Source organism: Ambystoma mexicanum, chromosome 2p (assembly GCF_040938575.1).
Source record: "Ambystoma mexicanum isolate Mex_15411 chromosome 2p, UKY_AmexF1_1, whole genome shotgun sequence".
NCBI lineage: Eukaryota > Metazoa > Chordata > Amphibia > Caudata > Ambystomatidae > Ambystoma > Ambystoma mexicanum.
The window spans coordinates 1,383,864,030-1,383,891,145 of record NC_090923.1 but is presented as its reverse complement, the minus strand read 5'-3'; the positions used below and the strand labels follow the sequence as shown (position 1 = coordinate 1,383,891,145).

The 27,116-nt window shown below is 47.1% G+C and overlaps 1 protein-coding gene across 3 annotated transcripts in view; it reads right to left on the bottom strand.

The window, feature by feature from the left end:
* The window catches only part of SETD2 (SET domain containing 2, histone lysine methyltransferase), a 1,465,157-nt gene that overhangs the window by 923,766 nt on the left and 514,275 nt on the right, over positions 1-27,116 (bottom strand). For all 3 annotated transcript variants that reach the window (XM_069645793.1, XM_069645791.1, XM_069645792.1), the window contains 2 exons: positions 15,940-16,037; positions 6,752-6,899 (listed from right to left, as the gene is read on the bottom strand). In XM_069645793.1, the coding sequence (XP_069501894.1) occupies positions 6,752-6,899; positions 15,940-16,037 (246 nt within the window). The remainder of the gene's footprint in view (positions 1-6,751; positions 6,900-15,939; positions 16,038-27,116) is intronic.

Genomic DNA, 27,116 nt, shown 5'->3' with positions numbered 1-27,116 from the left:
AAGTGTGAGCATCTTGAATTTTAGGCTTTTCAACGTTTTGTTGAGGTCTCGAAGGTCGAGAATGGGACGCCATTTTCCATTGGGCTTTTTCACTACGAAGAATCGGGAATACACACCTTGACCCCTCTGCGACGCAGGAACCAATTCTTTAGCCCCTTTTTGTAGCATAAGCACTACCTCCTGTTTCAACACGCTCAGGTGGGGTTGAGCCGAAAACACTGGTGGAACATGCGGGGGGTTGTTTTTGAATTGCAGGGGATGCCCGAACTTTACAGTGTCCAACACCGACTGGTCCATGGTTATTTGTTCCCATTCGTCGACACAATGGGATACCCTGCCTCCCAGGACGTTGTGACGCCCGTCATTGCTGGTCTTTGGCTTGTTTATCTTTCGACGACGAGGAGTAGCCCGTCCTCTTCCTAGAGGCCTGATAGTCTTGGCGTCTTTCGCGGTCTAAGAAGGCCGCCTGTAGCCCAGCAAGGAGTACTCCGGCCTATTGAAAGCCCGGTCCCTTGATGTTGAGAATCGGAAGTGTCCTGATGCTCCTCTAAAGGGGCGAAATGAACGAAAATGTCTTCCACTCGAGGGCACCCAGAGAACGCACAGTGTCAGAGTCCTCCATCATGCCCTTTAAGGCCTCGTCCACCTTTTCGCCGAAAAGAAAGTCTCCCTCAAAAGGCATATCCAGCACCTTGTATTGCACCTCGGGTCTAAAGTTGGTGCATTTAAGTCACGTCTGTCTCTGTAGAACCACCCCGTTGTTGACTTGTTTAAACCCCGATTCTGTGAAGTCCACAGCAATATTTCTAGAATGATTAGAGGCCTCTTCCCCCTCTCGGACGAGTAACATCGCCGCCTTCCTGTGTTCTTCTGGGAGGTGTTCTAGTATGGGTGCCAACCGGTGCCACATCTCTCCATCATACCTGGCCATTATAGCCAGAGAGTTGGCCGCCTTCACCGTCGTTGCACCCACCGACAACACCTTCTTGCCAAAGGCATCTTGTCTCCTGGCCTCGTTCTCCAGAGTCGTCGTGCATTTGTGCTGGGACCTTGCTTTTCTCGCCGCAGCCGCTGACACCACCGACTCTGGGGTTGGTTGGGAGGATAAACATTTGGGAGTGGATTCTGGAGCTTTACATTTCTTATCCAGTCTACCTTTTATTGCGGGCTCCGAGAAATGATGACGCATCGTCTGTAGACCCTCCTGCCACACATGATTAGGATGAGGACTGAGAACACAGACCTCCTTCTCTTCACCATATGGTCGAACAGAAAGTCTTTTTTTCTCCTCCTCCTGGGCCAATCCGAATTCTGTACAAGCCTTACTCATCATGGCATGGAAAGACCCAATGTTGTCCGGGGGCGACAGTTGAGTTGGGCTCCTTGGAGCTTCGAACTCCGCTTCAGACTCCCAGGTTGGATCCCAAGAGGGGGATAACGAAATATCCGATATGAACCTCCTGTCTGATTCTGAGTCCAGCGGCTCTCCTTCCTCCGGGCGTGTACATGGGAGGTCCTCACAGGCCGGTATTGCCGTCGACACTGTCGGAGCTGGTCGATGGGAAGGACCGGGCTCGTCGATGTCCGGTATCATCGGAGCTGCCACCTGAGGTAACTTCTCATCCAATTTCCTTAATAAGGTCTGCAAAGTAGACAGAACCTCCAGAGATAGAACAGTCTGAGGGTTAAGCAACGGGGTTGTAACCGGGATATTTGTCCCACTCGAAAGAGTCAGCTTGCTAACCCCTTGTAACCCCAGCTCCACAGGTCCAGCTACCCGCTCACACTTGTCGTCCACTGAGGATATGGACAAGGTCGCCTCCTGCTGCAGCAAGGATTCCAGCAACACCGGGTCGTATACTTCCGGCCGCCAGGCCTCCTGTGGAATCTCAGTCGGCAAGGCTAAATTTTGGCCAGCCGTCATCGTAGTAGCCGCCACCAGCAGCAGAACAGCAGACAAAACCAACTGCGTCATTGGTAGTGAAGAAGTCGACGACAGTCCTCCCGTCGACGACGGTGGTGGTGGTATCTGCACAGCTCCTGGAGGCGTTCCCGCCTTTTTTGAACTGGACACGTGTTTCTCAGACTCTACTCGAGGATGATCTATGATGATCACCTGAGGAGGATCTCGACTTCCCTTTCGTCTCCTTGTTCGATGAGGACTATGAGGTTTTCTTTAGTGAAGTTTCTCTTGCGGAATGCTTTTCCGAAGACCCTTTCTCCGCAGGGCGTGCATTCTTCACGGGGGGTTCAGCCGATGCTGAACGGCGGGCCCCATCACCCTCCCCCAAGGATTTTGTTGTCGATGCCAAGCTACTCGTGGAGCCTACCTCCGAAGGCAGGTACGCACCCGCTCCGCCGTTCAACCAGGCCACCAACTACCGACTCCGGTCTTTAAGAGTCTTCTGGGAGAAGCCCTTACAGATGTCACATTTGTCTGCCAAATGGTGAGGGTGTAGACAATATATACAATCCATATGGCCATCTCCCTCATATACTTTCTTTAGCCAGCATGTAGCGCACAGGCGGAAAAGAGCTTTTCCAGACATTAGGAAAAAAACACAACAAAACAACCTAGTCAAAATAGTAGAAGACGCGAGGTGATCCCACTACTTTGGAAGACGGTTGAAATCTGAAGGAGCCGCGGGGGCGGGGCATTTATACCACTACGTCCTATTGGGGCATGCGTGAGCAGCCCAAAAACGACGTAGACAGGACACAAAAGTGTCGAAGTTTTTCCGATGGAAAACTGCTTTATAAGTGTACCGAGGGTTCCCAGTCTGGCGACGGGGAATATTCTAAGCATGTGAATCCATGAAAGATCCAATGCTGGAGAAGTGTCGTTACCAAGAAACCTTGAGTGTAGGTGTCTCTGAATACTGGTCATGGTAGACCTTTGTGTAACACCCTTACAAGCTCACATTCCCTCTTGAGATAAACCTGGCTGCTCAGCTTGCTACCAAAAACTGTGTGGTACAGACTTATACCAAAGGTTGATTTTGCTTACACCTGTAGTCTTAGTTGTGTGTAGTGGTCCCAAAGGGTACTGCATATAAACTCTGCCTAACAGCATCATCTTTTACATTGTGGCACACAGCATCCTTAGTACAGTGAGTGACACAGGGAGATCTTAGATTTCCCCAAGGTTTAAATACCTTCTCTGGGATGAACTACTGTTTCCCAGAGCAGTAAAGTGAAATTGACTTTACTTACATTTGCAACTTTGTAGACCCAGCACACACAATCTTACAATAGGGTGCTGGAAGGGTTATCTAGTATCCCCTTTTGTCTAGCTTCTCATGTAAAAAATGAGATGTTACCCTTTCCTACTGAATGGCTGGTGGCAGTGGTTTCGTTTTTACTACCGTGGTGTGCATTTACTGCGGGCTGCGTTCGCAGCTGCAGTAAAGCACCCAAGGGTGCCATTTTTGTCAAAATGGCCCCAGTCTACTTTTTTCACCATTTCTTTGTGGAAAGGTCCTTCTTGAGATTTACTCTGCGTGCCAAACCAGGTTTGGTCCCTTTGTTTGTTTTGGCTTTGGCAGGGTTCACGAGTGAAGCCTGCCTCTGGCTCCAGGGTGTCTGGGGTAGGTAGGAAGTGAGGGAGGTGCCCCGCACTCCCTGTGCTTAGTCTCCTATGAGATCAAAATGCACTCTGTGATGATTGGCCGGCTGACTGTCCGGTAAGGACACCCACTCTGCTGGGTGACTGACAGTTAGGCTGCAATGAAAGGGAGAGAACTGTATAAAAGGCAAGTCTTTTGGCTTGGAAGGCAGTGTCGACCACTGGACGAAGGAACCAAAGAAGAACTTTAAGAGGACACCTGCTGCAACTCCTGGACCGTTGGTTTGCCCAGTGAAGCCCTGCTGCTGTGCTGAAACGCCAAGTTCGCATCGACAGAAGCCCCTGCAAGGACGACTTCTCCCTTTGAGTTGGTGGGACCAATCAACTCCAAAGTAAGCCACCTGGACATCCATCTCTGAGCTGGTTGAATTTCCACAGAGTTGCTGCTGGAAACTGTAGAACCAGGGAGAGGAGCACCAGTTTGTGTGTATTGCTTTTAAGTTGGCCAAGAGCTCCAGGAAGATCCTCTGGACTCCTAGGAAGCAGGACTTACCGAGCCTGATCCCCCCTCAGAGTGCGGGACCCCAGAAGCAAGGAAAGTCCATCTCGACAGCCAGGAACCGCGGTGTTGCCATTTGCGGTAGATGCAAGGAGCTGAAACACCGAACAGCCACTGAAAGTGAAATTGCCGGTAGCAGGTTTTGACCGTCCCAGTGCAGGAGTCCCGACATCCTCCCTCTTGTCCCCACGACTGAGGCCCAGGAATAGTGAGATCTACAGAGGTGCACCGAAACGGGAGTCATCTGCTGCATCTTTTCTTCATTTTAAAGGTACTGTACAAAGTCTAAGGGAACTTATCTCTTGCTATAGAGTTGCTTCCATCTTTTACTACTCACAAGTCTAACAGCTTGTGGCCCTAAACTGATTCATCTTTTTCTTCAGAGACTTCTGAAACATTGTGCAAAGACTTTTCTACTTACCTTCAAAGTGCTTCAGCCCATATAGACTCTTGCCTATTGACTTTGGCTAAGGCTGTTTCACTGAATGACTAATTGGGGGATCTGAAAGTATTTGCCTGCTTAAGAAATATTTGTGGTATCTTGTTTGCTCTAATAAACTTTCCCTTTTGACTTGCTCTTAACTAATTCTGAATGCCCACAGTAATACATCAATGGCAACAGCACCCTAGCATTTGAAGTCACCCGGGGGTGTAGGTCTTTGGTTTATGCCATCCCAAATCGGCATTTACTGATTCTGAACTTAAGAGAATGTATAGTTTTGAAGTAGATTTGTGTTGTGTTTTACAGTTTCCCTTCTGAAGAAGGCTTAAATTAACTGACTGGTTAATAAATTAATTATTGTTTTATCAAGAAACCCTGTGTGTGTAAGTTGCTTGAATACTGTGAATCTCTGTGCAACTCCCTTACAGCTCACAATGACCGCTCTTGAAATGAGTCTGGCGACTCGTTCACAGGGTTGTTGTAGTGCACCCTAAGGGTACTGCATACAATTGTGCCTACCAAGAATCCAAAAGATAGCAAAGGTTTCCAAATACTGAGTAAAAGTATGTGTGAGTAAAAGGAGTCACACTCACTGAGAAGAGTCAGATAAAAAAAACAAGATTCCAGGAGAAAAAAAAAAAAAAAAAAAAAAAAAATTGTTGGGGGGACTCCCAGGTGGACACAATTTCACATTCAAAGGAATTCTACTCTAACAGGTAGAAAAAGAAAATTCCCAAGCTTCTCAGAACCCCTCTGAATAGACTCTGAAAAACACTTATAACACTTTTGTGCCTTGAGCAGCTCCTCATTGGACCTTTGACTTAAAACATTTGCTGATTTCCTCCCCTTTCACTTACCTGTGCATAATCTGTCACTATCCTTCCAGAGATTTAACTTGGAGTGGACAAAAAACTTCAATTAAGGCCTCACTGGAGGCAAGGAGGGCATTGTGGAGGAAGTTGTCAGAGTTTGCAAAATGTTTAACTCCACCGGCAAACTCGCTCGGTGAAGCCTTTCGGAAAAACTCACTTGTCTCAGCGGGCACCATAAACGCCTTTAAACAAAGCATGTGTTGCAGTCTTCAGTTGTTTGGCTCCTAGAGTGATGAACTTAATAGTAAATAACCTATAAATAAATAATAAAACAAACAAACTTGCTACTACACCCTGTTTCGTGAAAAAGAAGTTATCCGTCTTCGACTGGGCAGAAACAATTGATTTGCTGTCTAAATACTATAGTATGCCAATTTTCACAGGAATAGAACCGAAACACCTTTCCTTGTCCCAAAGTGCGTGGTGAATATCAAAGGTTTCAATTAAACCAGTTTGCAGCCTTAGAATGAACAAACAAATGGGACAAGAAACTTCAAGATACACAGCGTAGGTTTTGCACAGGGTATTACATGAAAGAAACACTGAAGCATCTAGTCCTACATTGTCCAAAGTGCAGGGATTCAAGAGCACGGCTCATGTACTCAAAAGTGCTGTGTGAGATGTGGCGGGTAATGTTGATGTGGGGAAACGGTGTACATCTAATTTTATATACGCTTTTAAAAAAAATTGTAATGCAAAAACTGGGCGATAGGCCTCCGAATTAGAGTAAACAAATAGTAATTAATCCAACTTGCACGTTTTTTAGAAAAAATAACAAAAAAAAGTGTAATAGGTACATTTTAGTTTTTGATTAAATGAATTGCAAGAAATAAAGGAATTGTAAAACAGACGATGAAATATTGTGAAAGGTTTATATACTAAAACAATAATTAAAAAAAAGAAGGCCTCACTTAACATCTTTTGGTGAAACAAGGTACCTCTTCACTTACAAACCTTTAAGACAACATTCTTCATGGTTGGTCATGCCCATATGCCATGCTCCACTTCAGATCAGGTTACAATGACAATGGTAGCTAAAATAATCAGATCCTTTTCAGTTGTCTAGCATGTTCATTGGAAAAATGTTCGAACGGTCAGGCAGAGACAATGAAATGATTTCTAAAATGTAACGAGCCTATGGCAGAAGAACACAAACTTGAAAGCATTAGTCGGAGGACAAACAGAGCTACATTGCACATGACATATTTAAACTGCCAATCAGTTTTAAGACTACATATTAGACAAGACACGTCTTTTAGCACAGGATAACTTTTTCAGATCCCGTATTTAAGCAACATGTAATTTTTACTGACCGTTTGTGTTTCTGGACTGACCAAATCCTTCTTCCGAGCCCGTTCTTTCTTCATCTTTCCTCCAGCAGCTCGGATGCTGACCCGGTTCTCTCCGCCTAGGTAGCCTCGACAGTTTATAGACCCACAAAAGCATTTCTGTGCCTCTTTCCTGTTTCAGAAGGAAGAGAGAATCAATCAATAATGCACTTCAGGAAGAAGCTTAAAACCATCCTCTGCAAGGAATGGCTCTTATCCAACAACTAGGTCCACACACCATCCACCCCCACATGAAACTGTGCGATCAGTTCCCCGTGGTTTCCTCTACTGGTTGCTTGTAGATCCCTTGCTGCCAAATTGCCTGTGTTCCCATCCCTCTGTCAACTCCCCACTTGTTTCTCTGCTTCCCTCACTGTGTAGTTCTCGCTATAATTGTAAAGCGCTCCAATGCTTCCTGAAGGATGGTCTTTGCTCAATAAATACCCCAATAAAACATTGTGGTAATTAAAGTTCAGAATATGTTCAGAATATTTATAAGTAGAGCATAAAGGTGTTACTTTCAAATGTAATAGTGGGGTTTAGACCAAGACAACCAGTTGTGCTATGCAGCGTTTACCACCAAGTTATACGGGACACCCACTGTTGTGGGAGATTTCCCAACATCAACTTGAGGTAACACTTCATACAACATTCCCTTGGTATACAAGTCCCCAACTCTTATTATAAGTCTGTACTACCCAAAGGATGTTGGTACAATGGCATAGCAGCCAGGCTTATCATAGGAGGAAAAAGTGAGCTGTAGTTAAGTACGCTGAACCCAGTAAATAAAATAGTCCAAAGAAACACTTTACACTCTAAAAAGGTAAAATATACATTTACACAAGGTAGATAAATATTTAATTCACAACACCAACACATATAGGAATTAATACTTTTCAAATGCCAATGCCTCAATGGTAGTTGCTTGCGGTTTACAATTGTTAGAGTTTGAAACTAATGACAGTTGTAACGGATTATCAGTACTACCGTGCACTCTCGTTTCTTCACAGATATATGATAATTGTATTTAGTTAGCAAAAACGCATAAGGTAGTCTTTTAGGAAGGAAAACAATTGGTTAATCACCCAGCAGCAGAGCTTAATGTTCTAGAGACACTTCTAAGACTAATACTTTTGAAGTCCAAGCCCCAACTATACGAATAAGTCTGGTTCCAGTGTGTCTGAAAAGGCAGGAACTGAGGGAGTTTCCCGAAATTCCCCTGTCCTTTGTCTCTAGGCTGTGCGTGAATGGGAGAAACCTGCTTAAAGGGTGAGGGTTTTGGAACTAGTGGCAGAGTCGACCACTGGAAGAAACACCCGATGAAAATGAACAAAGCTTTCTGCATCCTGGCTAGGGAGAATTCTCAGAAACCAGTATCAGTTTCGTTTCTGATCTGTCTTTCGTAGTAATAACCAATCACTGGTCTCTGCGTCATACTGACCACAGCCAATGACTGCCCTCTAGCTAAGCACCGCCTCTGGCAGCCATCTTCAGATTTGGAAGCACGTGAAGTGGCAGTATGACCAAGTGAAGAGCCGCAGAGGGGTAGGCGGGAGGGTTCGCATGTGAATCCATGCCAGACCCATGCTGGAGAACAACAGTTACAGGTAAGTAACTTGTTCCTTCTCCAGCATGGGGTCTGGCATGGATTCACATGCTCATGAATAAAGAATACATAGCAGTACACACATGCACAACCACGGGAGGTGGCAAAGGCTCAACATTAAGCATTACATCAAACTCAACATTAAGCATCTTACCTCCTCACCAGGCTCACCTCAGGCGAACAGGTTGCGCAGCACTGCTTGGCCGACCCTGGACTCCTCCCTGGAATCCCGGTCGACGCAGTAGAATTTCGTGAAGGTGTGCGTCGACCTCCACGTAGCAGCCCTGCATATGTCCAGCAGGGGCACACCAGATAGGAACGCCGTGGTAGCTGCGATCGCTCTGGTGGAATGGGCTCTCGGACGGCCAGGCAGCGGTCGGTTTGCCAACCGGTGACAGCACATGATACAGCCGGAGAGCCATCTGGAGATGGAAGCCTTCGAGAGAGCCTTCCCCTGATTGACAGGTCCAAAGTTCACAAAGAGTTGTGACGTCTTCCGAAAACCCTTCGTGCGGTCCACGTAGAACTTCAGCGCTCTAGCTACATCCAGCGAGTGCAAAGTCCTCTCAGCCGGCGACGAAGGCGACGGGAAGAACACAGGTAACACCAAGGGTTCGTTGAGATGGAAGTCCGACGGTACCTTGGGCATGAAGGAGGGGTGCGTCCTGAGCACTACCCTCGTGTCGTGGAAAGTCAAGTACGGGGCCTTGCAGGAAAGGGCCTGGATCTCTCCCACTCGTCGTGCGGAGGTGATGGCCACAAGAAAAGCTGTTTTCCACGATAGAAACTTCAACGGGGCCGAGTGCAGAGGCTCGAACGGAGGTCCCATGAGCTTGGTCAGCACCACGTTGAGCTCCCACGCCGGGGCCGGAGCCTTCACCGGCGGGAACGATCTGAACAGTCCCTTCATGAACTCTTTCACCAGACGATGAGACCACAAGGACGTCCGCCCCGTGGTTCTGGTGTATCGGGAGATCGCAGCAAGATGAATCTTGATGGACGCGTGTGCCAGACCAGCTTTGGCCAGCGTCAGCAGGTACGGCAGTACTTGGGGAGCCGTAATCCGTAGAGGGTTAATCTTCTGTGCGTGGCACCAGACAGAGAACCTCCTCCATTTGTGTCCGTAGCATTTAAGAGTCGAGGACGCCCTGGCCTTTGCAAGAACCTCTCTGCAATCGGCCGGTATGTCGTATCCTCCAAACTCTAGCGCTGCAGGAGCCAGGCCTGCAAGTTCAGCGACTTCGGGTCGTGGTGGCGGATGGCGCCTCCTTCCCTGGAGAGTAGATCCGCGTCCGCCGGCAGCTTGATCGGCGGGGACGCTGACAAGTCCAGAAGGTCCGGGAACCATATCTGCCTCGGCCACGCAGGTGCGACGAGGATCATCCTGCACCGTGACCTCTTGAGCTGGTTGACGAGCCGGATTAGCAGAGGCAAGGGAGGGAACGCGTAGAGGAACAGGCCCTCCCAGGGGAACGAGAAAGCATCGCCTATGCTCCTCGTCTGGGGAAACCTGCTGGCGAACCTCCGGCACTTGGTGTTCGTCGCCGTCGCGAACAGGTCGATCTGGGGTGTGCCCCACCGTCGGAAGAGGCGATCCACCAGATCCTGCCGTAGTTCCCACTCGTGGCACGAGCGCAGCTCCCTGCTGAGTGAGTCGGCGATGGTGTTTTTTATCCCTGCCAGATGAAACGGCACCAGAAAAATCCCTTGGGCGACGGCCCAATGCCACAGGTCCTGCGCCTCCTTGGACAGCGCTGGGGACCTGGTTCCGCCCTGTTTCCTGATGTAAAACATGGTGGTGGTGTTGTCGGTGAAGATCCTCACCACCTTGCCCTTGAGGGACGGAAGGAAGGACCTGAGGGCCCAAAACACTGCACGGAGCTCCAGGACGTTGATATGCAGGGACTTCTCCGTCGGGAGCCAGAGTCCCCTTGCGTGCAGATTTTCGGTGTGCGCTCCCTACCCTTCCAGGGAGGCATCCGTGGTCACAGTCTCCTGGTGGGCTGGGGTCTGGAAGTCCATGCCCGCCGTCAGATGCGCGCGGGTGCCCCACCACCGTATCGCTCATCGGAAACTCTCGTCGAGCTTGATCCTTTCCTCGAAGCTGCCCGTCGTCTGGATCCAGCGCGCATCCAGGACTTCTTGCAACGGGCGCATCCGGAGCCTGCACATGGGAATGAGGTAGATGCAGGAAGACATCATCCCGAGAAGGGACTTGATGGACCTCACTTTGGCCGCGTCGGCCACCAACATCCGTTGCACCTTGCCCAAGATGGTCCTGGTCCTCTCCTCCGACGGGGAGGCCAGAAGGGACACTGTGTCGAGCCTGGCTCCCAGAAACAGTGCGACTTGCGCGGGCACCAGGTGGGATTTGGCGTAGTTCACGGAGAATCCCAGGTCCGTGAGGAGTTGGACGGTCCTTGCCGTGTGGACCACGGCGAGCTCCCTCGTCTTGGCGCGGATGAGCCAGTCGTCCAGGTAGGGGTAGACGTGAATCCCCTCGCGGCGCAGCTGCGCCGCCACCGGTGCGAGGCACTTGGTGAATACCCTGGGTGCCGACCGTAGTCCGAAGGGAAGGGCTTTGAACTGGTAATGACGCCCTTGGACCACGAATCTGAGGAATTTTCGGTGCCCCTTTAGGATGGGAATGTGGAAGTAGGCATCCTCCAAATCCAACGACGATAGGAAGTCTCCTTCCTCCAGCTGACCCAGGACGTGCTGGAGGGTGACCATCCGGAACTTCTGCGCCTTGATGAACTTGTTCAGACGTCGCAGGTCTAGGATGGGGCGCCATCCTCCCGTCTTCTTCTTCACGAGGAAGTATCTCGAGTAGACTCCGGAGCCCCGAAGCCTCTTTGGGACGAGTTCGATGGCGCCGTTTCTGAGCATCGCCTTTACCTCCAGGAGAAGTTGAGGGACGTGAAGTTCTTTCCTGGCCACGGGGGGGGACGCGCGGGCACCTTCTTTGAAACTCGAGCGCGTGGCCCCGGGCCAGGGCGTCCAGCACCCAACGGTCGGTGGAGATGGACTCCCACACGCTGACGAAGCCCGCCAGCCAGCCTCCCACCGGGGTGCTTCGGTGGGGGCCCGACCCCACGGCCGGTTCAATCCTGCTTGGACGCGGCCTTGCCGCCTTGACCTCCTTGGCGACGACGGCGGGGTCCGCTAGACTTGCCTCGTCCTCTGTAGGCCTCTTGCGACGACGAGCGGGCCGCTTGACGGTAGGAAGCGAAACCGCCGCCGGAACCTTTGGAGGCGCCCTTGCCTCCGCCGCTCCGAAAGGGCGTCCGTCGTTGCAGGACTCCAAGGGCCCGGGCCGTCTCAGTATCCGCCTTGATGGCCTGAAGGGAATCGTCCACTGTCTTCCCAAACAGGTTGTTCCCGTCGAAGGGCATGTCCAGGACTCTGGTCTGGACGTCCTGCCGGAAGTCCGTAGCTTTGAGCCATCCACGACGTCGAAGGCAAGCTGGCGGAACCCGGTGTCGGCGATGTCCGTCGCCACGGTGATGGCGTGGTCCGAGGCCACCTCACCTTCCTGCAGGATCTCAAGGGCCTCCGCCCTCTTGTCGTCCGGCAGAAAATCCAGCAGGGGAGCTATCTTGTACCAGAGCTCCCTGTCATAGCGGGCCACGATAGCCAAGGCGTTGGCCGCTTTAATCGTCGTCGCTGCCGACGAGATGACTCTACGTCCCATAGCATCCAATTTCTTTCCCTCGCCGTCCGGCGGGGAAGTCGATGTGGAGGCCGCACCCCCCCCCCGCTTTCTTCCTGGCTGCCGCGGAGACGACGGAGTCCGGGGTAGGCTGCGCCCGGAGGCACAGGGGGGCCGTGTCCGGGACCCGGTACTTTTTCTCGTACCGGTCTCTTCTAGCTGGCGTCGTGGAAGGGTTCTTGAGGAGGGAAAGGCCCTCATCCCAAATGTCGTCCAACAGAGGCACTGCGAGGACCGTCTTCCTCTTGGCCTCGCGCCGCTGATAAAGGAAGCCTTCCTTTTTCTTCTCCTCAGGGCAGAGTTGGAAAAGCTCGGAAGCCCTGGAGATCATGGAGTGGAAAGATCTGATCTCGTCGGGCGGAGAAGCCCTGGTGGGAGGCGACGACGGAAAATCCTCGTCGTATGCCTCGTCGTCCGTACCCGTCGCTGCCGTGTCAGTCCCTGTATCATCCCCTCGGGTGGACGGGGAGGAGGGCTGGAAGGGGCGCGACGGTTGAAAAGGAGGTGGTGGATGGATCCTTCTTTTCTTGGTAGGGGGAACACCAGAAGGTCCCGGTTCTGGATCCCCCGACGGGAGAGGTTCCTCCGTCGGTAACGGTAGCCTCGTCCTTATCTCGGAGCATAAGGACTGTATGGCCAACAAAATGGCCGCCGAGTTGTCTTGCGGCGCTGGCAGAGGGGAATCCGACGGGCGAGCAGGGGCCCCGTCGGTATCCTCGACGATGTCGTCGTCACCTGCGTCGGGGTCCATTCCGACGGGCTGGCCTTCTTCCACGCCTAGGCCATGGCTTAAGACCTCGATCAGCTCCTCTTCTGAGGTTGAGGCCGAATCTCCGACGACGCCCTGCCCCCCCTTCTTCCCCACGGAGGGTTTCACGGGGGTCCTATCGATGGGCACAAAGGAAGACTCCCTCCGAGGAGGCAGGGAGATTCTGGGCCCTGAGGTCGCCACCACTGGTGCAGCCACCACAGGCTGAGCCAGGGCCGCCGCGACCGTTTCGATAGAGGGCTTGGTCGGATGGATCAAGGCCTTCACCACCTTAGGTGCGCTCACCGCCTTATCCTTGAGGGAGGGGGCACTGCCACGCTCCTCCTCTGCCTTAGAGCTCGACCGGGGCCTCTCCAGGAGCTTCGCCGGGTGCTCGGCCTTCCTCTTACCCGACCCAGAGCGTTGGCTCGTGGTTGATGGTGCCGGGGAGGGTGCGCCCTGCCTGGCGCCCGTAGAGCCCGACCGTTCGGCGCTCCCGGTGCCAGCGGACTCACGGTGCTTGGCCTTATGTTGGGCCCCCGTCGCCGGGGCGCCCTCAAAGGTCTTAGAAGACCGCTCGGATTTCTTCTTCTTCTCGCCAGACGGGCTCTTACCCTCCAGCCAGTTGGCGAGACGTTGATGGCGGTCCTTCATGGTCCGTTCCGATATGTTGCCGCAAAACGCACAGTCCTTCTCCACGTGCGTCTTGTCCTCATGAAGGCAGTAAAGGCAGAAAGAGTGTTCGTCCTCCTTGAAGACGTTCTGCAGCTGGCATCCAGGGCAGACCCTGAACAGCTTTCCGGGCGTCGAGCTTCCCTTCTCCTGGGCCATCTCCGAGACCGGGCCTGAGAAGCTTCTGGATTCCTCCGAAGTGTAGCTCGACGAAATCTTCACCCTTGAGGGGCACAGATGAATCCGACACGGGTCCCCGTTGATCGGATGTAGGATCGGTGGAGCTTGAGGCTCTTTTGACCGAAAGAATCGAAGTTTTTTGTGAAAAAAGCGCGAAAAATAGCACTAACGCTCGAGAGCAATAGCACGAGGATCCCAACACATGAACGTGCGGTAAAAATCTGAAGATGGCTGCCAGAGGCGGTGCTTAGGTAGAGGGCAGTCATTGGCTGTGGTCAGTATGACGCAGAGACCAGTGATTGGTTATTACTACGAAAGACAGATCAGAAACGAAACTGATACTGGTTTTTTCTTTACCGAGGATTCCCAGCCTGACGACGGGGAATATTCATGAGCATGTGAATCCATGCCAGACCCCATGCTGGAGAACGAAAGAAACGAAGAGCTGGAAGAGGACAGCTGCTGCAACTCCTGAAACTTTGTTTTGCCTGGTGAAGCCCTGCTGCAGGTCCGAATTGCCAAGTTCATCTCGACAGAGAAGCCCCTTCAAGGACGACTTCTTCCTTTGAGTTGGTAGGACCAATCAACTCGTAAGCCACCTGGATACCATTCTCAAGGCTGGTTAGGATTAACCAGAGAGAGGGATACCAGCTTGTGCGTTTCAATCTACAACTACTGGAAACTGAAGTGACTTCATCTTGATTGCTTTTTCAACGATCCCGTGCAGTGCAGGAGTCTCCCAGACGTCCTCCCTCTTGTCCCCTCGACTGAGGCTCAGGAGCAGCGAGATCTGCAGGACCTGCCAGAAACCAACGTCTTCAGCTGCATTTTCTTCTTCATACTAAGGTACTGTGCCAACCCAATTGAGAGAACGCCACTCTTGCGGTGCAAGTTTGTGAAACTTTCCAAACTTACAGGCCTAATCAGCTTGTGGCCTTACACATGATTCTTTTTCGCCTAAACTACTTCTGAGAACTTTTGCAAAGGCTTTACTGTTTGATACCAGAACTGCTCTTTCCGATCCAGAACACTGGCCCATTGACTTTAGCCTGGCCTATTGACTTGAATTGAACTCTTCTGGTGAACTGAAACTATTTGCACTGTCTAACAAGTATATGTGATCTATTCTACTTACACCTTGTCCCTTTTGCTCACTTCTAAGTAACGGAACTGCCATTTGGTGCCTATTTCAGGGGAGCTCAAACTGTCTCAAAATCTTGGAGTTTTGTATTGAAGTGTAAATAATAAGTTTTCTTCTAGTGAAATGTTTTCTAAATTATTGTGTAATAAATTAATAAGCATTTTACCAAGAAACCTTGAGTTTAAGTGTCTACTTGAACCACTCTGATTGAAAGTCCTCTGTGTAACTACTTTTACTTCTCGCATTCCATCTTGAGATAAGCCTGGCTGCTCAGCTCGCTACTAAAAACTTTGTGATAGAGATTTACAACAGAGGTTGGTTTGGCGAACACCTGTAGTCCCAATTGTGTGTAGTGATCCCAGTCGGTACTGCTTGCAATTCTGCCCAACAGTCAGGGGTTCCAAATAAGGTTTATGCTTTGGTCTGTGCACATTGAAGCATAGTGTTGAGAATTGTGATTACATATAATGTCTGATAGTACTTATTTACCCCTAGATTTATCTGGGCCTACTTGTATTTAAATAAATCATTTAATTTTACATACATAGCGTTTCAGTGTTTCCTTGGACCATTTGTATTATAATTTCATTTGTACTGATTCTATAGCCCTCTATCCCTCCTAAGGTAAGACTGACTGCTCTTTCAACGCTACCATGAACTCGGGTGGTACAGCCTTCTACTAAGAGTTTGAGTCTTGTACTGTCTCCGTTGAGACTTCAGTTAAACTGTCCCAACACTTTAATTAAGGGTAAAGAATGTGTTAGCCTTATCTGGTCCTTTACAGTTTTTTTAACAATACTAAACGCTATTGAGTGTTCCATTTCACCCAAGTGTTTATTTTTCCATCATGAATATTTTATGTGTGACCTTGCAATAAAAGTCTATTTAAGTACACCATTATGGTGTATACTTTTGTGATAACTATTAATATAATAAAACAATTGCATCTCCCTGCCAGACTTACCTCTGCTATGCATGTCGTTGGAGAATGGTCTTTCCTTTTAGATGACATGCTGCTCTACCATCACGTTACAAAGTTACACAGCCCTCACCATAAAGTTGTGCACAATTCACTAACAATCCGAAATCGTTGAAAGAAATATCAAACACTTACCCATATCTTTGAAACTGATAATCGAATGTCAATTCTGAGCCTGCTGTAACTGCTTTGGTGGTGAAAAAACCAACCCTTATCTGTCCATTCACAGTCCACTATGGAGAAACAAAACACCCAAAGAAGATATTAATTTAAGGCACACTAATGGACTGCAAACAGTGATCAATTCACACTAGAAGTCTAAAATCACAGCTTCTCAAATTCCACTTCAGATACATGCCACTCTGCATCTTTACGCCATCTTGCCAAATGCCTTAAGAACGCAAAGCATGCAGTTTTCATAGTCCATTTCTATGTCCATCTTTCACTATGCGAACACAAACCACTCAAGTGCATTAGATTCACAAGGCAAACCCTGAAAGATTTACAGCTTTAGTTAATATGCACACTGTTAGGAAAGATCTCTTTTGGCAACATTCCCTCCATAGATATGCGACCCCAATTTTATTGCTTTGTGCAACCTGTTCTGACTTTTTAAAACGAAGTAAAGCATTCAGCTTCAATTACCTTGCCTTTTGCCAGTTTGTTATAGGGATAGTGTTCAGTCCTTTGGACTATCAGTATTGGGCAAATAGGTTTCCCTTTTAGATTTTTGAACTTTGCACACAACATCTTACAATACAGTGCAATGGAGTTACTTTTGTGCCATCCCATCCTTTTACACCTGGAATTTTGGTTAATTTTAATATGTGCCTAAAGCAGCTGGTGGCAGCAGATCTTTTTGTACCATTTTTGCAGAATTATTTTGTGTGCAAATTCGCGTTCACCGTGCATGGCTATTAAAACATGGCTAGTGCCTAAAATGGCCATGCCTTGTGATTTTCTCTTGTTCTTTGGCCATATTATAGTCTGGCCTTCATCCTGCCTTGCCATGTCAGGAAATCCTATATGCGTCATGCACTTCCCCTGGGAAAGCTGCTGCTTTAGAGGGCTAATGCTGCCTTTGTTTGTGTGACCCAGGAACGGGTTGGGACTGTTTGGTTCCATTCCACATGCATGGAGCCAGAGCGTCTAGGTGTGGGTGTTAGGACTGGTTTTCTAAACTCTGGCCTCAGGGACAGATGTAGAGAAGGCCAACCTACATTGTGACAGGGACAACTCTGAGCTGTAGACAAACCAGTTACAGTTAGCAGTAATGAGAGTCCTAGGCTAAATCTCAATAGGTGGTGAGCTTGTAAGGGGTCCACAATGAGTACACACAGTGTAGCAGTCAAAGTTTACACTTAGACAATCAGGTATAAAAATACTTTACTCATGGCCAAAACACAGTGAAAAATTACTAACAGGTAATACTATCACACAATACTAAGATTAGACGCATATATACAGTCACTGGTTTAGTGCAAATACAGATTAAGCCCTGGAAAAGAAGGTGCAGATTAGTATTTGCACCAAGGGTCCTCAAAGATTAAACCCTAACTTCAGAAGAAAAACTAAGTTGTCTGGGGCCTTATGCCCAAAAGTTCAGCAAACTTTCAAGCAGTTCTTTGAAGCTGGGAAAAGTGAAGGTAGGGTCTCTGGGGTCCAGTGAACAGTTCCAAGTGATAGGGGAGAAGTTAATCTAACTAATAAATGTGTGCCTAACATTCAGAGTGCTTGTGTAAACTATGGCAAAGCCAAAGAGTTCTGCACGTTTTGTAAAAGTTAGCAAACTTTTAAAGGGAGTTTAGGTGGCAAGTAAGTATTGTTAGGGAGAATTCTCAAAAAGATGCTAATCCCCTTCACCTTAGAGAGGACTTGATTTTTTTTTCCTGGAGAGAGTGTGAGCCTTTTACCCACTCATGTGTTTTGATGTGTTTTACTCTTGTCTTTTCTTTGGTTATGTAGTCTAACTAACTCCATAGGCATCATCTTTTCATGTGTGTCACACAGCACCCTCAGTGCAGTGGCACAGGGAAACCTTTTTAGGCTTTCCCAATGTTTAAATACCTTCTCTGGGATAAACTACTGTTTCCCAGAGGAAGGGAAGTGAAATTGACTTTACTAGTCTTTTTAAATTCCTAGACCCAGCACACCCTATCTTAAAATAGAGTGCTGGAGGGGTTACTTGGTGTCTGCGTCTAGATACTCATGTAGCAGTCAAATGCTACCCTTCCTATCAAAATGGTGGTGGCAGTGGTTTTACAATGAACTACCAATATTTTTCCCAACCGCAAACTATTCGTAGCTCCAGTAACGTTAAATCGCAGGAGCCTAGTTTTCAAGATTGCGTCTGAGCCCCCTTTCTTTAAACAGGTCCCGGTCTTTTTTCACCATTTCTTTGTCGAAAGGTCCTTCTAGAGTTTGTCTCTGCGCGCCAAACCAGGTTTGGTCTCTTTGTTCATTTGCCTTTGGTGGGCTTCAGGACTGAAGACCGCCTCTTGGGCCCCAGTGTCTGGGGTGGACAGGAAGTGAGGGAGCTGCCCAAAACTCCCTGTGCTTAGTCTCCTAGGAGACCCAAATGCACTCTGATGTGATTGGCTGGCTGACTGTCTGGCAAGGACAACCACCCTGCTGGGTGAGTGACAGCTAGGCTGGAATGAATGCGAGAGAACTGAATAAAAGGCGAGTCTCTTGGCTTGGAAGGCAGAGTCGACCACTGGAATGAAGGAACTGAAGAAGAGCTTGAAGAGGGCGGCTGCTGCAACTCCAGGGCCGTTGGTTTGCCCGGTGAAGCCCTGCTGCAGGTCCGAATCGCCAAATTCGCATCGACAGAGAAGCGCTCCCTTTGAGTTGGTGGGACCAATCAACTCAACAGGAAACCGTAGAAACAGGGAGGGAGAGACCAGTTTGTGTGCTTTACTTACAGCCAGCGAAATTGAAGTTTGCCAGTCAGGAGATTTTGACTGTCCCAGTGCAGGAGTTCCCCGACGTCCTCCCTCTTGTCCCCACGACTAAGGCCCAGGAACAGCAAAATCTGTAAGAACTGCCAGAAGCCGAAGTCATCAGCTGCCTCTTTTTCTTCATTTGTAAGATACTTTAAAACCTCTCGTGGTGAAAGTGCTTGGAACTTTTGCAACTCGCAGGCCTAATCAGCTTGTGACCAAACATATGATTCTTCTTGCTACAAACTACTCTTAAGAACTTGTGCAGAGACTTTTCCGTTTAACTACCAGAACTGCTTTATCCTATCCAAGACTTTAGCCCATTGACTTTGGCCTAGCCTATTGAATTGAATCTTCTGGTGAACTCAAAACATTTGCACTGTCTAAGAAGAATTGTAACCTTTCTTCTTCTAATAACCTTTGCCTTTTACTCCCCTTGAAAAAGCATTCTGAATGCAACAGTAAGATATTCATGTCCCCAGCACCCTTGGTACTAGTGTTAACTGTAATTGTAGGTTGTCTGTGGGCCATCTCAAAAGAGTCTTATCCGATTCAGAAACTTAGAGTGTACAGTATTGAAGTGTATTTGTGTTATATTTCTTAGGCAGAATTGCATGCAGTACACTCTCGGACCACCACATACAATTAGGACTACAGGTGTAAGCAAAACCAACCTTTGGTATAGGTTTGTACTACACAGTTTTTGGTAGTGAGCTGAGCAGCCAGGCTCATCTCCAGAGGGAATGTGAGCAGTAAAAGGATGTTACACAGAGGTCTTACAATCACAGTGGTTCAAGTAGACTCAAGGTTTCTCCGTAAAACACTTTAATTTATTTACACAGTCATTTAGAAAACATTCACTAGAAGGAGGCAACTTAATATACACAAATACACTTCAATACCAAACCAATACGTTTGAGTAAATTAGGCTTCCCTGAAATAGGAGCAAAATGGCATTTGTCACTTTAAATTGGAGTAAAAAGGCACAAGTTAATAAAATAGATGACAAATACTTTCTTAGGCAGTCCAAATAGTTTCAGTTCACTAGAGGACTCTACTCAGTTCAAAAAGCCCATGCCAAAGTCAATGGGCTAGTGTCTTTGATAGGAAAGAGCAGTTCTTGTAGTAAACAGTAAAGTCTTTGCCAAAGTTCTCAGAACTAGTTTGTACGAAAAAGAATATGTTGAGTCACAAGCTGATTAGGCCTGCAAGATGGGAATGTTCCACGAACCTTCACCGCGAGAGGCAAGTTCTCTCAATCGGGTTGGCACATTATTTTAATATGAAGAAAAGATACAGCTGAAGACGTTGGTTCCTGGCAGTTCCTGCAGATCTCACTGTTACTGAGTCTCAGTCTTGGGGACAAGAGGGAGGACGTCGGGGGACTCCTGAACTGCACGGGGACTGGTCAAACAAGCTGGCAAAATGGAAGATCTTCGGTTCGATTAGCTGTTGTCAAACACACAAGCTGGTGTCCTTCACCCCTGGTTAATCCTAACCAGCTCCGAGAATGTTATCCAGGTGGCTTATGAGTTGATTGGTCCCACCAATTCAAAGGAAGTGGTCATCCTTGAATGGGCTTCTCTGTTGAGATGAACTTGGCAATACGGACCTAGGGGAGTTCGTGGTGAGGTCAGTCTGCAGCAGTGAGGTTTAGTGAGAGAAGCTGCAGCTACGTAGTGCGAACTGTGTTCTTGTGCTTTTGGATGTGGTGCCTTTAAGAAAAGTAAGGCCAACTACCCATAAAAACCCCTAGAGAGCACAGAGTTTGTGGAGAGTTCAGTCCGCAGCAGACAGTAGAAGAGAGTAGCGGAAGGCAGGTGAGAGGGAGCTTATGGCAGACAGTGGGCCATTGACGTGCTTGAAGTTAAAACAAGCTCTGTCATCTCCCTCCTGTGAGGTGCATGAAAACACAATGCCAAGTGAACTGGAGGCGTCAGCTGTCACTTGTGATTTAAGGGGGTATGACTGGTCGAATGAACAACATGAGACCCAATTGTCTCCCCAGTTGTCTACTTGGGTTAGAGGGGCGGGCTTAGTTCCGTCGCCTCCTTTAAAAATACCAGAATCGGAATGTACTTCTCCGCAATGCGCTGCTGCGAATTTGAATGAAAATGTTGTTGCAGCGGTGGAGTATGACTTAAACATTGAAGCGCAGCATGCACATATGAATCCAGAATCGCTATTGCCACGCTTGCTGCAGCATTGTTTGGTGAAAGTGTCTGCTGCAGCGGCGGCAATATGCGAATCTACAGTGAAAGTGGATGCTGATGTTGAAACTGACTAATTATACTGGGCTTGTTGAATCGCCGGTGATTAAATTGCTATAGTCTCAAACCTGCCATTAAAACAAATCGAAGGCTCTGAGGTTTTTGAAATTAATGTTGGAGTCTTTCAATCTCCCTTTGACGCAACTGATACTGAGCTCCTTGAGCTCGATGCCTTACATCCGCCACTAGACACAAACCTACTTAAATTTACCTTTCCACAAGCAAGTGTTGGCTTGCTAAACCCTGTCATGGAGCGTCATTGCATAAGCCAGAAGGGACAAGGACATGATGATGTTGGCTCAGCCTCTTGGAGAAAAAAAAAATATGCATTTAAAGGTGACAGGAATGAATAGCTAAATTGGCCCTGCTCCTGGCATCAGCGGCACAAGTAGTGGAAATTCAAGCTCACCGATGCCACTTTATTCAGCGGGACTACCGTATAAAGGGATTGATCTAGCAGGCCGCGAGGCAAGACAGACTTCAAGCTGACTTTAAAAAAATTGTCAGAGAGCTTTTCCAATCCTAAGCATGGAAATATAAAACACTTATGTGCTGCCATGTGCATCGACCAGTCCCATACTGCAGAAGTGAGCGTCTCTTCACAAATCTATGAAAACAGTGACATAGCACAAAACCAACTGATGGGCGTCTGAGTGGGATTAGCATGGGACATCCCATGCATGCAAGGAATTTATACAGGCTCGCATCTAGAGCCCCAGGAAAACCCACGACAACGAACGGCTGAATTATGTCAAAGGGAAAAGAGGCCCCCAAACTGTTCAACGCCATCAAAATTAGGTGTGATGGGTGAAGCTGTGCCCCAGACACAAATGTGGAATAGTAGTTCTTGTGGACCTCTCGAGCAGAGATACTCGAGAAATGGAAGTCTCTGAAGTCCAGTTGTGAAAGAGGTCGACCTAAAATCGAATCTGTCTACTGCAGCAGTGATTCAGATTCACAATAGTGTATTGGCTGCAACTTCTCTGGCACTAATTCTGTTCATAAAATTGTATGAAACTCTAAATGAAGCAATACAAAACAATGGAGCTGTACTGGGCCATCAAAATGATAAAATAGCCAAACTGTATTCACGGCGCTCCAATTACGAATAGAAAAAGAAGGTGGTCAGTCTGAAGCACGGCTCCGTTCAGTACATGAGTCAATTTTTAAAGAAAACAGTGAAAAAATGACGTTAATGGAGGCCATGTTTGACTATTTGAAACAATTAACTGTGAACCTCAACTCTCCATCATCCTCAAAACCGATCATGGAGCATCGTGGACTACACGCTGCAACTCAATGTCACAGGGTTATAGACAAGTCGAACCTGTGCGATGGAAATGGTTGGACTGGTCTCACATTGAAAGTGGATGGAAATCCTGCCTAACGCCTCAACGTGACATTACGAACATCGATGAGTTGGAACCTCAGATGCCATCCGGAATGGATGAGGGCAAACTAATCAACATCTCAACGTTACTTGAAAGAAGCTCAGAAATGCTCCCAGAAGCTTTGAATAAGGAACACGAGACCGTGACTCACCCAGAACAGTTTTCCGAAATTACGCTGTTTCCAGCATCCAAAGCGTCATACAGGATTTTCAATGGCCCCGCAAAAAAATTACTGATAAAACAGATCATTTTGAAATCTCAACCAGGTACAACCTGTTCTATAAAAAAAATCAAAACCGGAAAAAAAGAAAAATATTTCCTTGTTAACAAAACAGACAAGCAATTCAAGGAAATTTATAAGAAATGTAACCACACCAGTCAAACCGAAGCTATTTATGACAGAAAAAGCTGCATTAATTAAAAAGTCTAACAAACCGGAAAGTGCCTCTAGTTGTGTGGGTGAACCAAAAAACTCATTAATAACAAATCCAAGAAAACGAATGAGAATTGACTCGGATGGGAGCCTCATGCCCTCTATGGACTCAAGCATGGACTTATGCAATCTGTCTACGTATTCTGAGGATTCTGCCAGAGACTGTAGCGTGGTTCCGCAGGATGTGCCTCAAAACGATTCCATCTGCATTCCTGAGAGATCAAATGGAAACCAGCAGTCAGTGAATTCTCGAGCTCATAATAATCAAAAAGGGTACGAGCTGGAGGGAGAAAAAGCTCTAGTTGAGTTGCAAAACAAAATGCCTGTCATACACATAAATGAGACTTTCGAAGTTGAAATTTGAACATTCGAGCTATTGAATCCAAAACAAACAGCTCAAAAACTGAAAAAACTATTTACCTTTCGACACACTACAGGGAATCAATGAATCTCTTACACGGAAAATAAGGATTGAAAATGTGTTCAGCGATGATGATGTAAATTTTAATTGAGGAAATGTCAACCGATTGCTGCATTCTGTGCCGGTGTTAAGGACCATCAGGTCAGAAGATATCTGCATAGTCGAATATATGTCTGAGGACCGTGCTAATTGTGTCTTGCTGCACATAAAATCACAAGCAGTTCGTAAGATACTGATGGCTGCGAAAGACAAATTACTTGGGTTTTGAGATCTCTGAAGAGGAGACGTCTGCAAGCTCAACTCATCTTGGAGTAAAAGAGTTCTGTTCCCAAGGTCTCTATCGAACTGCGACGAGACAAGGAAGCATTTGCACATTGCATCTTTTCCCCTCTCGTCGATTGTAAACATCAAACAAGTTACGAAGAAGCATTAGCTAGAGAAATCTGTATACGATGGGCTCACAACATTAATTTCCTGGAACACCCCAGGCTTTAGCCATCTTTAGGATGACTTCCCAGTGGACCTGACTGATAATTTAGCTATTTGTCTACAAGAAACTTGGGTGCGATCTCCTCCAGTCATGAGACTGATAAATCCGGCTGAGAAAAATTCCTTAGGTCGCCCTTTTTCTGGGCCGATGACAATGCTGAAATCTGGTACAAGCTGGAAAGTAATTGAAGAGAACAACCCAAACAGTCACGTGCAATCAACTCTGCTCCAACATTCCATTGGTCCTACACAAGAAGTGCAAAACTTGCTTTTGATTGATGTTTATTGGACCCCCCTAAAGATTTCCTCTGAATCATTCAGATCATCAGTGATGAGGATAATCGACAAAAACCAAACAAGTCATCAAGATATATCGATCGTCTGTGGGGATATGAACATTTCATGGTTTGAAAGAAACAAAGAGCAAATATTGGACCGAAATATAGACTTACATCTTCGTTGCTCCAGAAGATACAAATGGAATGAATAAATGGAAGCACGTGACTGTAGTATGATAAATGGCAATGTAAATGGTGACATACTTCCAAACTATACTTGGCACAATATGGGGCATGATAAGATCTTAGACTACATTTGGACATCAGGAAATGTGCTGAGTAAAACTAACAAGCTGGTATCGTACGAACAGAAAATGGTGACCATGATGCGCTAGTATTGTGGTCGATAAGCCGCAAATCAATAGTTGGTGAAGTGTCTCAACCCTTTGGAAGTGAATAGCGGGGAAATAGATTTAGGTTGAAACCAAAACAAATAACTAAATTGCTCTACAGACTGCAGATAAAACCACCTGTGACCCAACAAATTATGCTGCACTCTTACCATCTTTAAGTATTGGAAACTCTCGGAATTTACAGAATCACAATGAACATAGTCACGCCTGGAGTCGGAATTTAAAGAGGGAAAAGAACCAGCATAAGAAAGACCTACGTGAATTAAAATCTCGTCTTGGCTCTGCAGCTCTTAGAGAGATCAAAAAGTGAAAGCAGAAATATCGAAACTGGCTGAAAGCCTTTGCTCATCAGCGAGACCAAGAACGAGGGGAGGAGATGTTGTCTTTGATTAACATGAATAACACAAGAGAGATTTGGCAGATTTTGAATAGAGGGTTTGTAAGCCAAGCTGCTAGGCTGGCAAACTGTCGCAGAAGGCGACTGGGTAAAGCATTTTCGGGAAGTGTTTTCAACAACTTTAAAGTCATCCCTAATGAAAGCGGTCTCAGACGAAACTTGCTGGGATATATTGGAGACCAACGAAGATATCGTTAATGCCATCGCGAAGCTAAAAAGTTCAAGAGCCGCAGGACCAGACAGCATCACGAATGTGATGTTGAAAGATCATAAAGTCAAGTGGTCCATATTTATTGAGAAATTATTTTTCATAATAGCGGATATACGCAAGGTACCACCGTCATGGACTGAGGCAATAATAATGTCGATCTTTAAGAAGGGCAAACTGGCTGATCCGGCCAACTACCGCCCGATTGCCCTTCTGGATACGATCAGCAAGGTATTTGCAACCTTTTTGAAAAAAAATGATCAGCACGGACTATTAAAACTGAAACGTTTGATGAAAGGCAAACCGGTTTTACGAAGGGCATCGGAACTGAGATCAATTTGGCCCTAGTAACCCGGCTGAAACTGGAAGCCTTAAAGAAGGAAAACCTGTTTTTGGCGTTTATCGACATGCAGCAAGCACTTGATACCATAAATCGTGACAAGTTATGGAACAAACTGGAAAAATTGAACTGTCCGAATAGTCTGTTGCAGCCAATAAAGGCATTACATTCAAAAACTTCAATCCGTATCAGATTAAACGAAAAAGGGAGAGTTATCGGAACCCATTTCTACAAACAAAGGGTGGAAACAGGGCTGTCCGTTGGCAGCAGCACTGTTTAAGCTATATATTGCTGGCGTTCCTGTTGCTTTAGCCAATGTGAAATGCTTCCCACCCCAAAAATAAATGGAAACCACATAAACTGCGCAGCTTACGCCGATGACCTGGTTTTAGTCAAGTTAACCCAAATAGCGCTACGACGACAGCTTTAAAAATTACAAATATATATGGTTGATAATGATTTAAGGATAAATGTGAAAAAAACAAAATCATGAAGTTCGGCCCCGCTAAAGGTAAAAGAAACAAGAACTTCAAGTAGAAAATATATGATGACAGTCGAAGTCGTAGAAATCCGATACTTGGGGATAATGGTAAATAAATCAATATGAGAATAGAGCTGGGCAAAACTTCTATTCCAACGCACTAGAACATTTGCTTTTCAAGGAGCAAGAATTCAGACACTGTATGGAAAATGTACATTAAACCCAATACGTATGCTCTACTTTCAGAAAGTGGTACCTGGATTGACATTTGGGGTGGAAGCAGGATGGAACAGACCACAAGATCTGGCCACAACTTGAAGGAATTTTTTGGCGCCGTGTCTTGAGATTGCCAAAGTACATATCTATGATTATTATACGACACAAGCTTACATTAGATGGTTTACATGGAGTGGTGATATGGAAATCGATGGCACTGCTGAGAAGGGAATAGTTTCTTACCTGTAACTCCATTTCTCCAGCATTGGTATCTTTCATGGATTCACATGCTTAGAATATTCCCTGTAGACAGACTGGGACCCCTCGGTACACTTATAAAGCAGTTTCCGATAGGAAAACTGACAGTTGTGTCCCATCTACGTCGTTTTGGGGGCCGCCCACGCATGCCCCACTAGGACGTAGCGGTATAAATGCCCCGCCACCGCGGCTCCCTTCAGATTTCAACCCCTCCAAAGCAGAATGGGGTGAAAACCTAGTTATACAAGTAGATTGCATTCTGGGGAGGCCGGCCGGCGCATGTGAATCCATGAAAGATACCAATGCTGAAGAAATGGAGTTACAGGTAAGAAACTATTCCCATCTCCAGCACTGCATCTTTCATGGATTCACATGCTTAGAATAGAATATACAGCAGTGACCCTGAAAAGGGGAGGTGTGAATGCAATCTGGCACCCTCCTAAGTATATGTATACCGAACCATGCTTACGTAAAACTGCCAATTTATAAATACGCAAAAGTATGTATATATATGGGATACATTACTCACCGTAATCGTATTTCTGATGCTTGTATCTGCTTAGATTCACATGCTGTGCATAGGCCGACATCTAGTGGAAGCTGCGGAGTATTACAGTTTGTTTTTCGAAAATCGAAAATGGGCGTCGACACAGGCGTGCCAGTAATACTATCCCTAGTGTGACGTCCACTGTACCCAAGATCCCTCACGCGTCTAGGATCCTCAGATTGTATTTTTTCTGACATGAGGAAGCATGAGGAGTAGCGTGAGTACAGA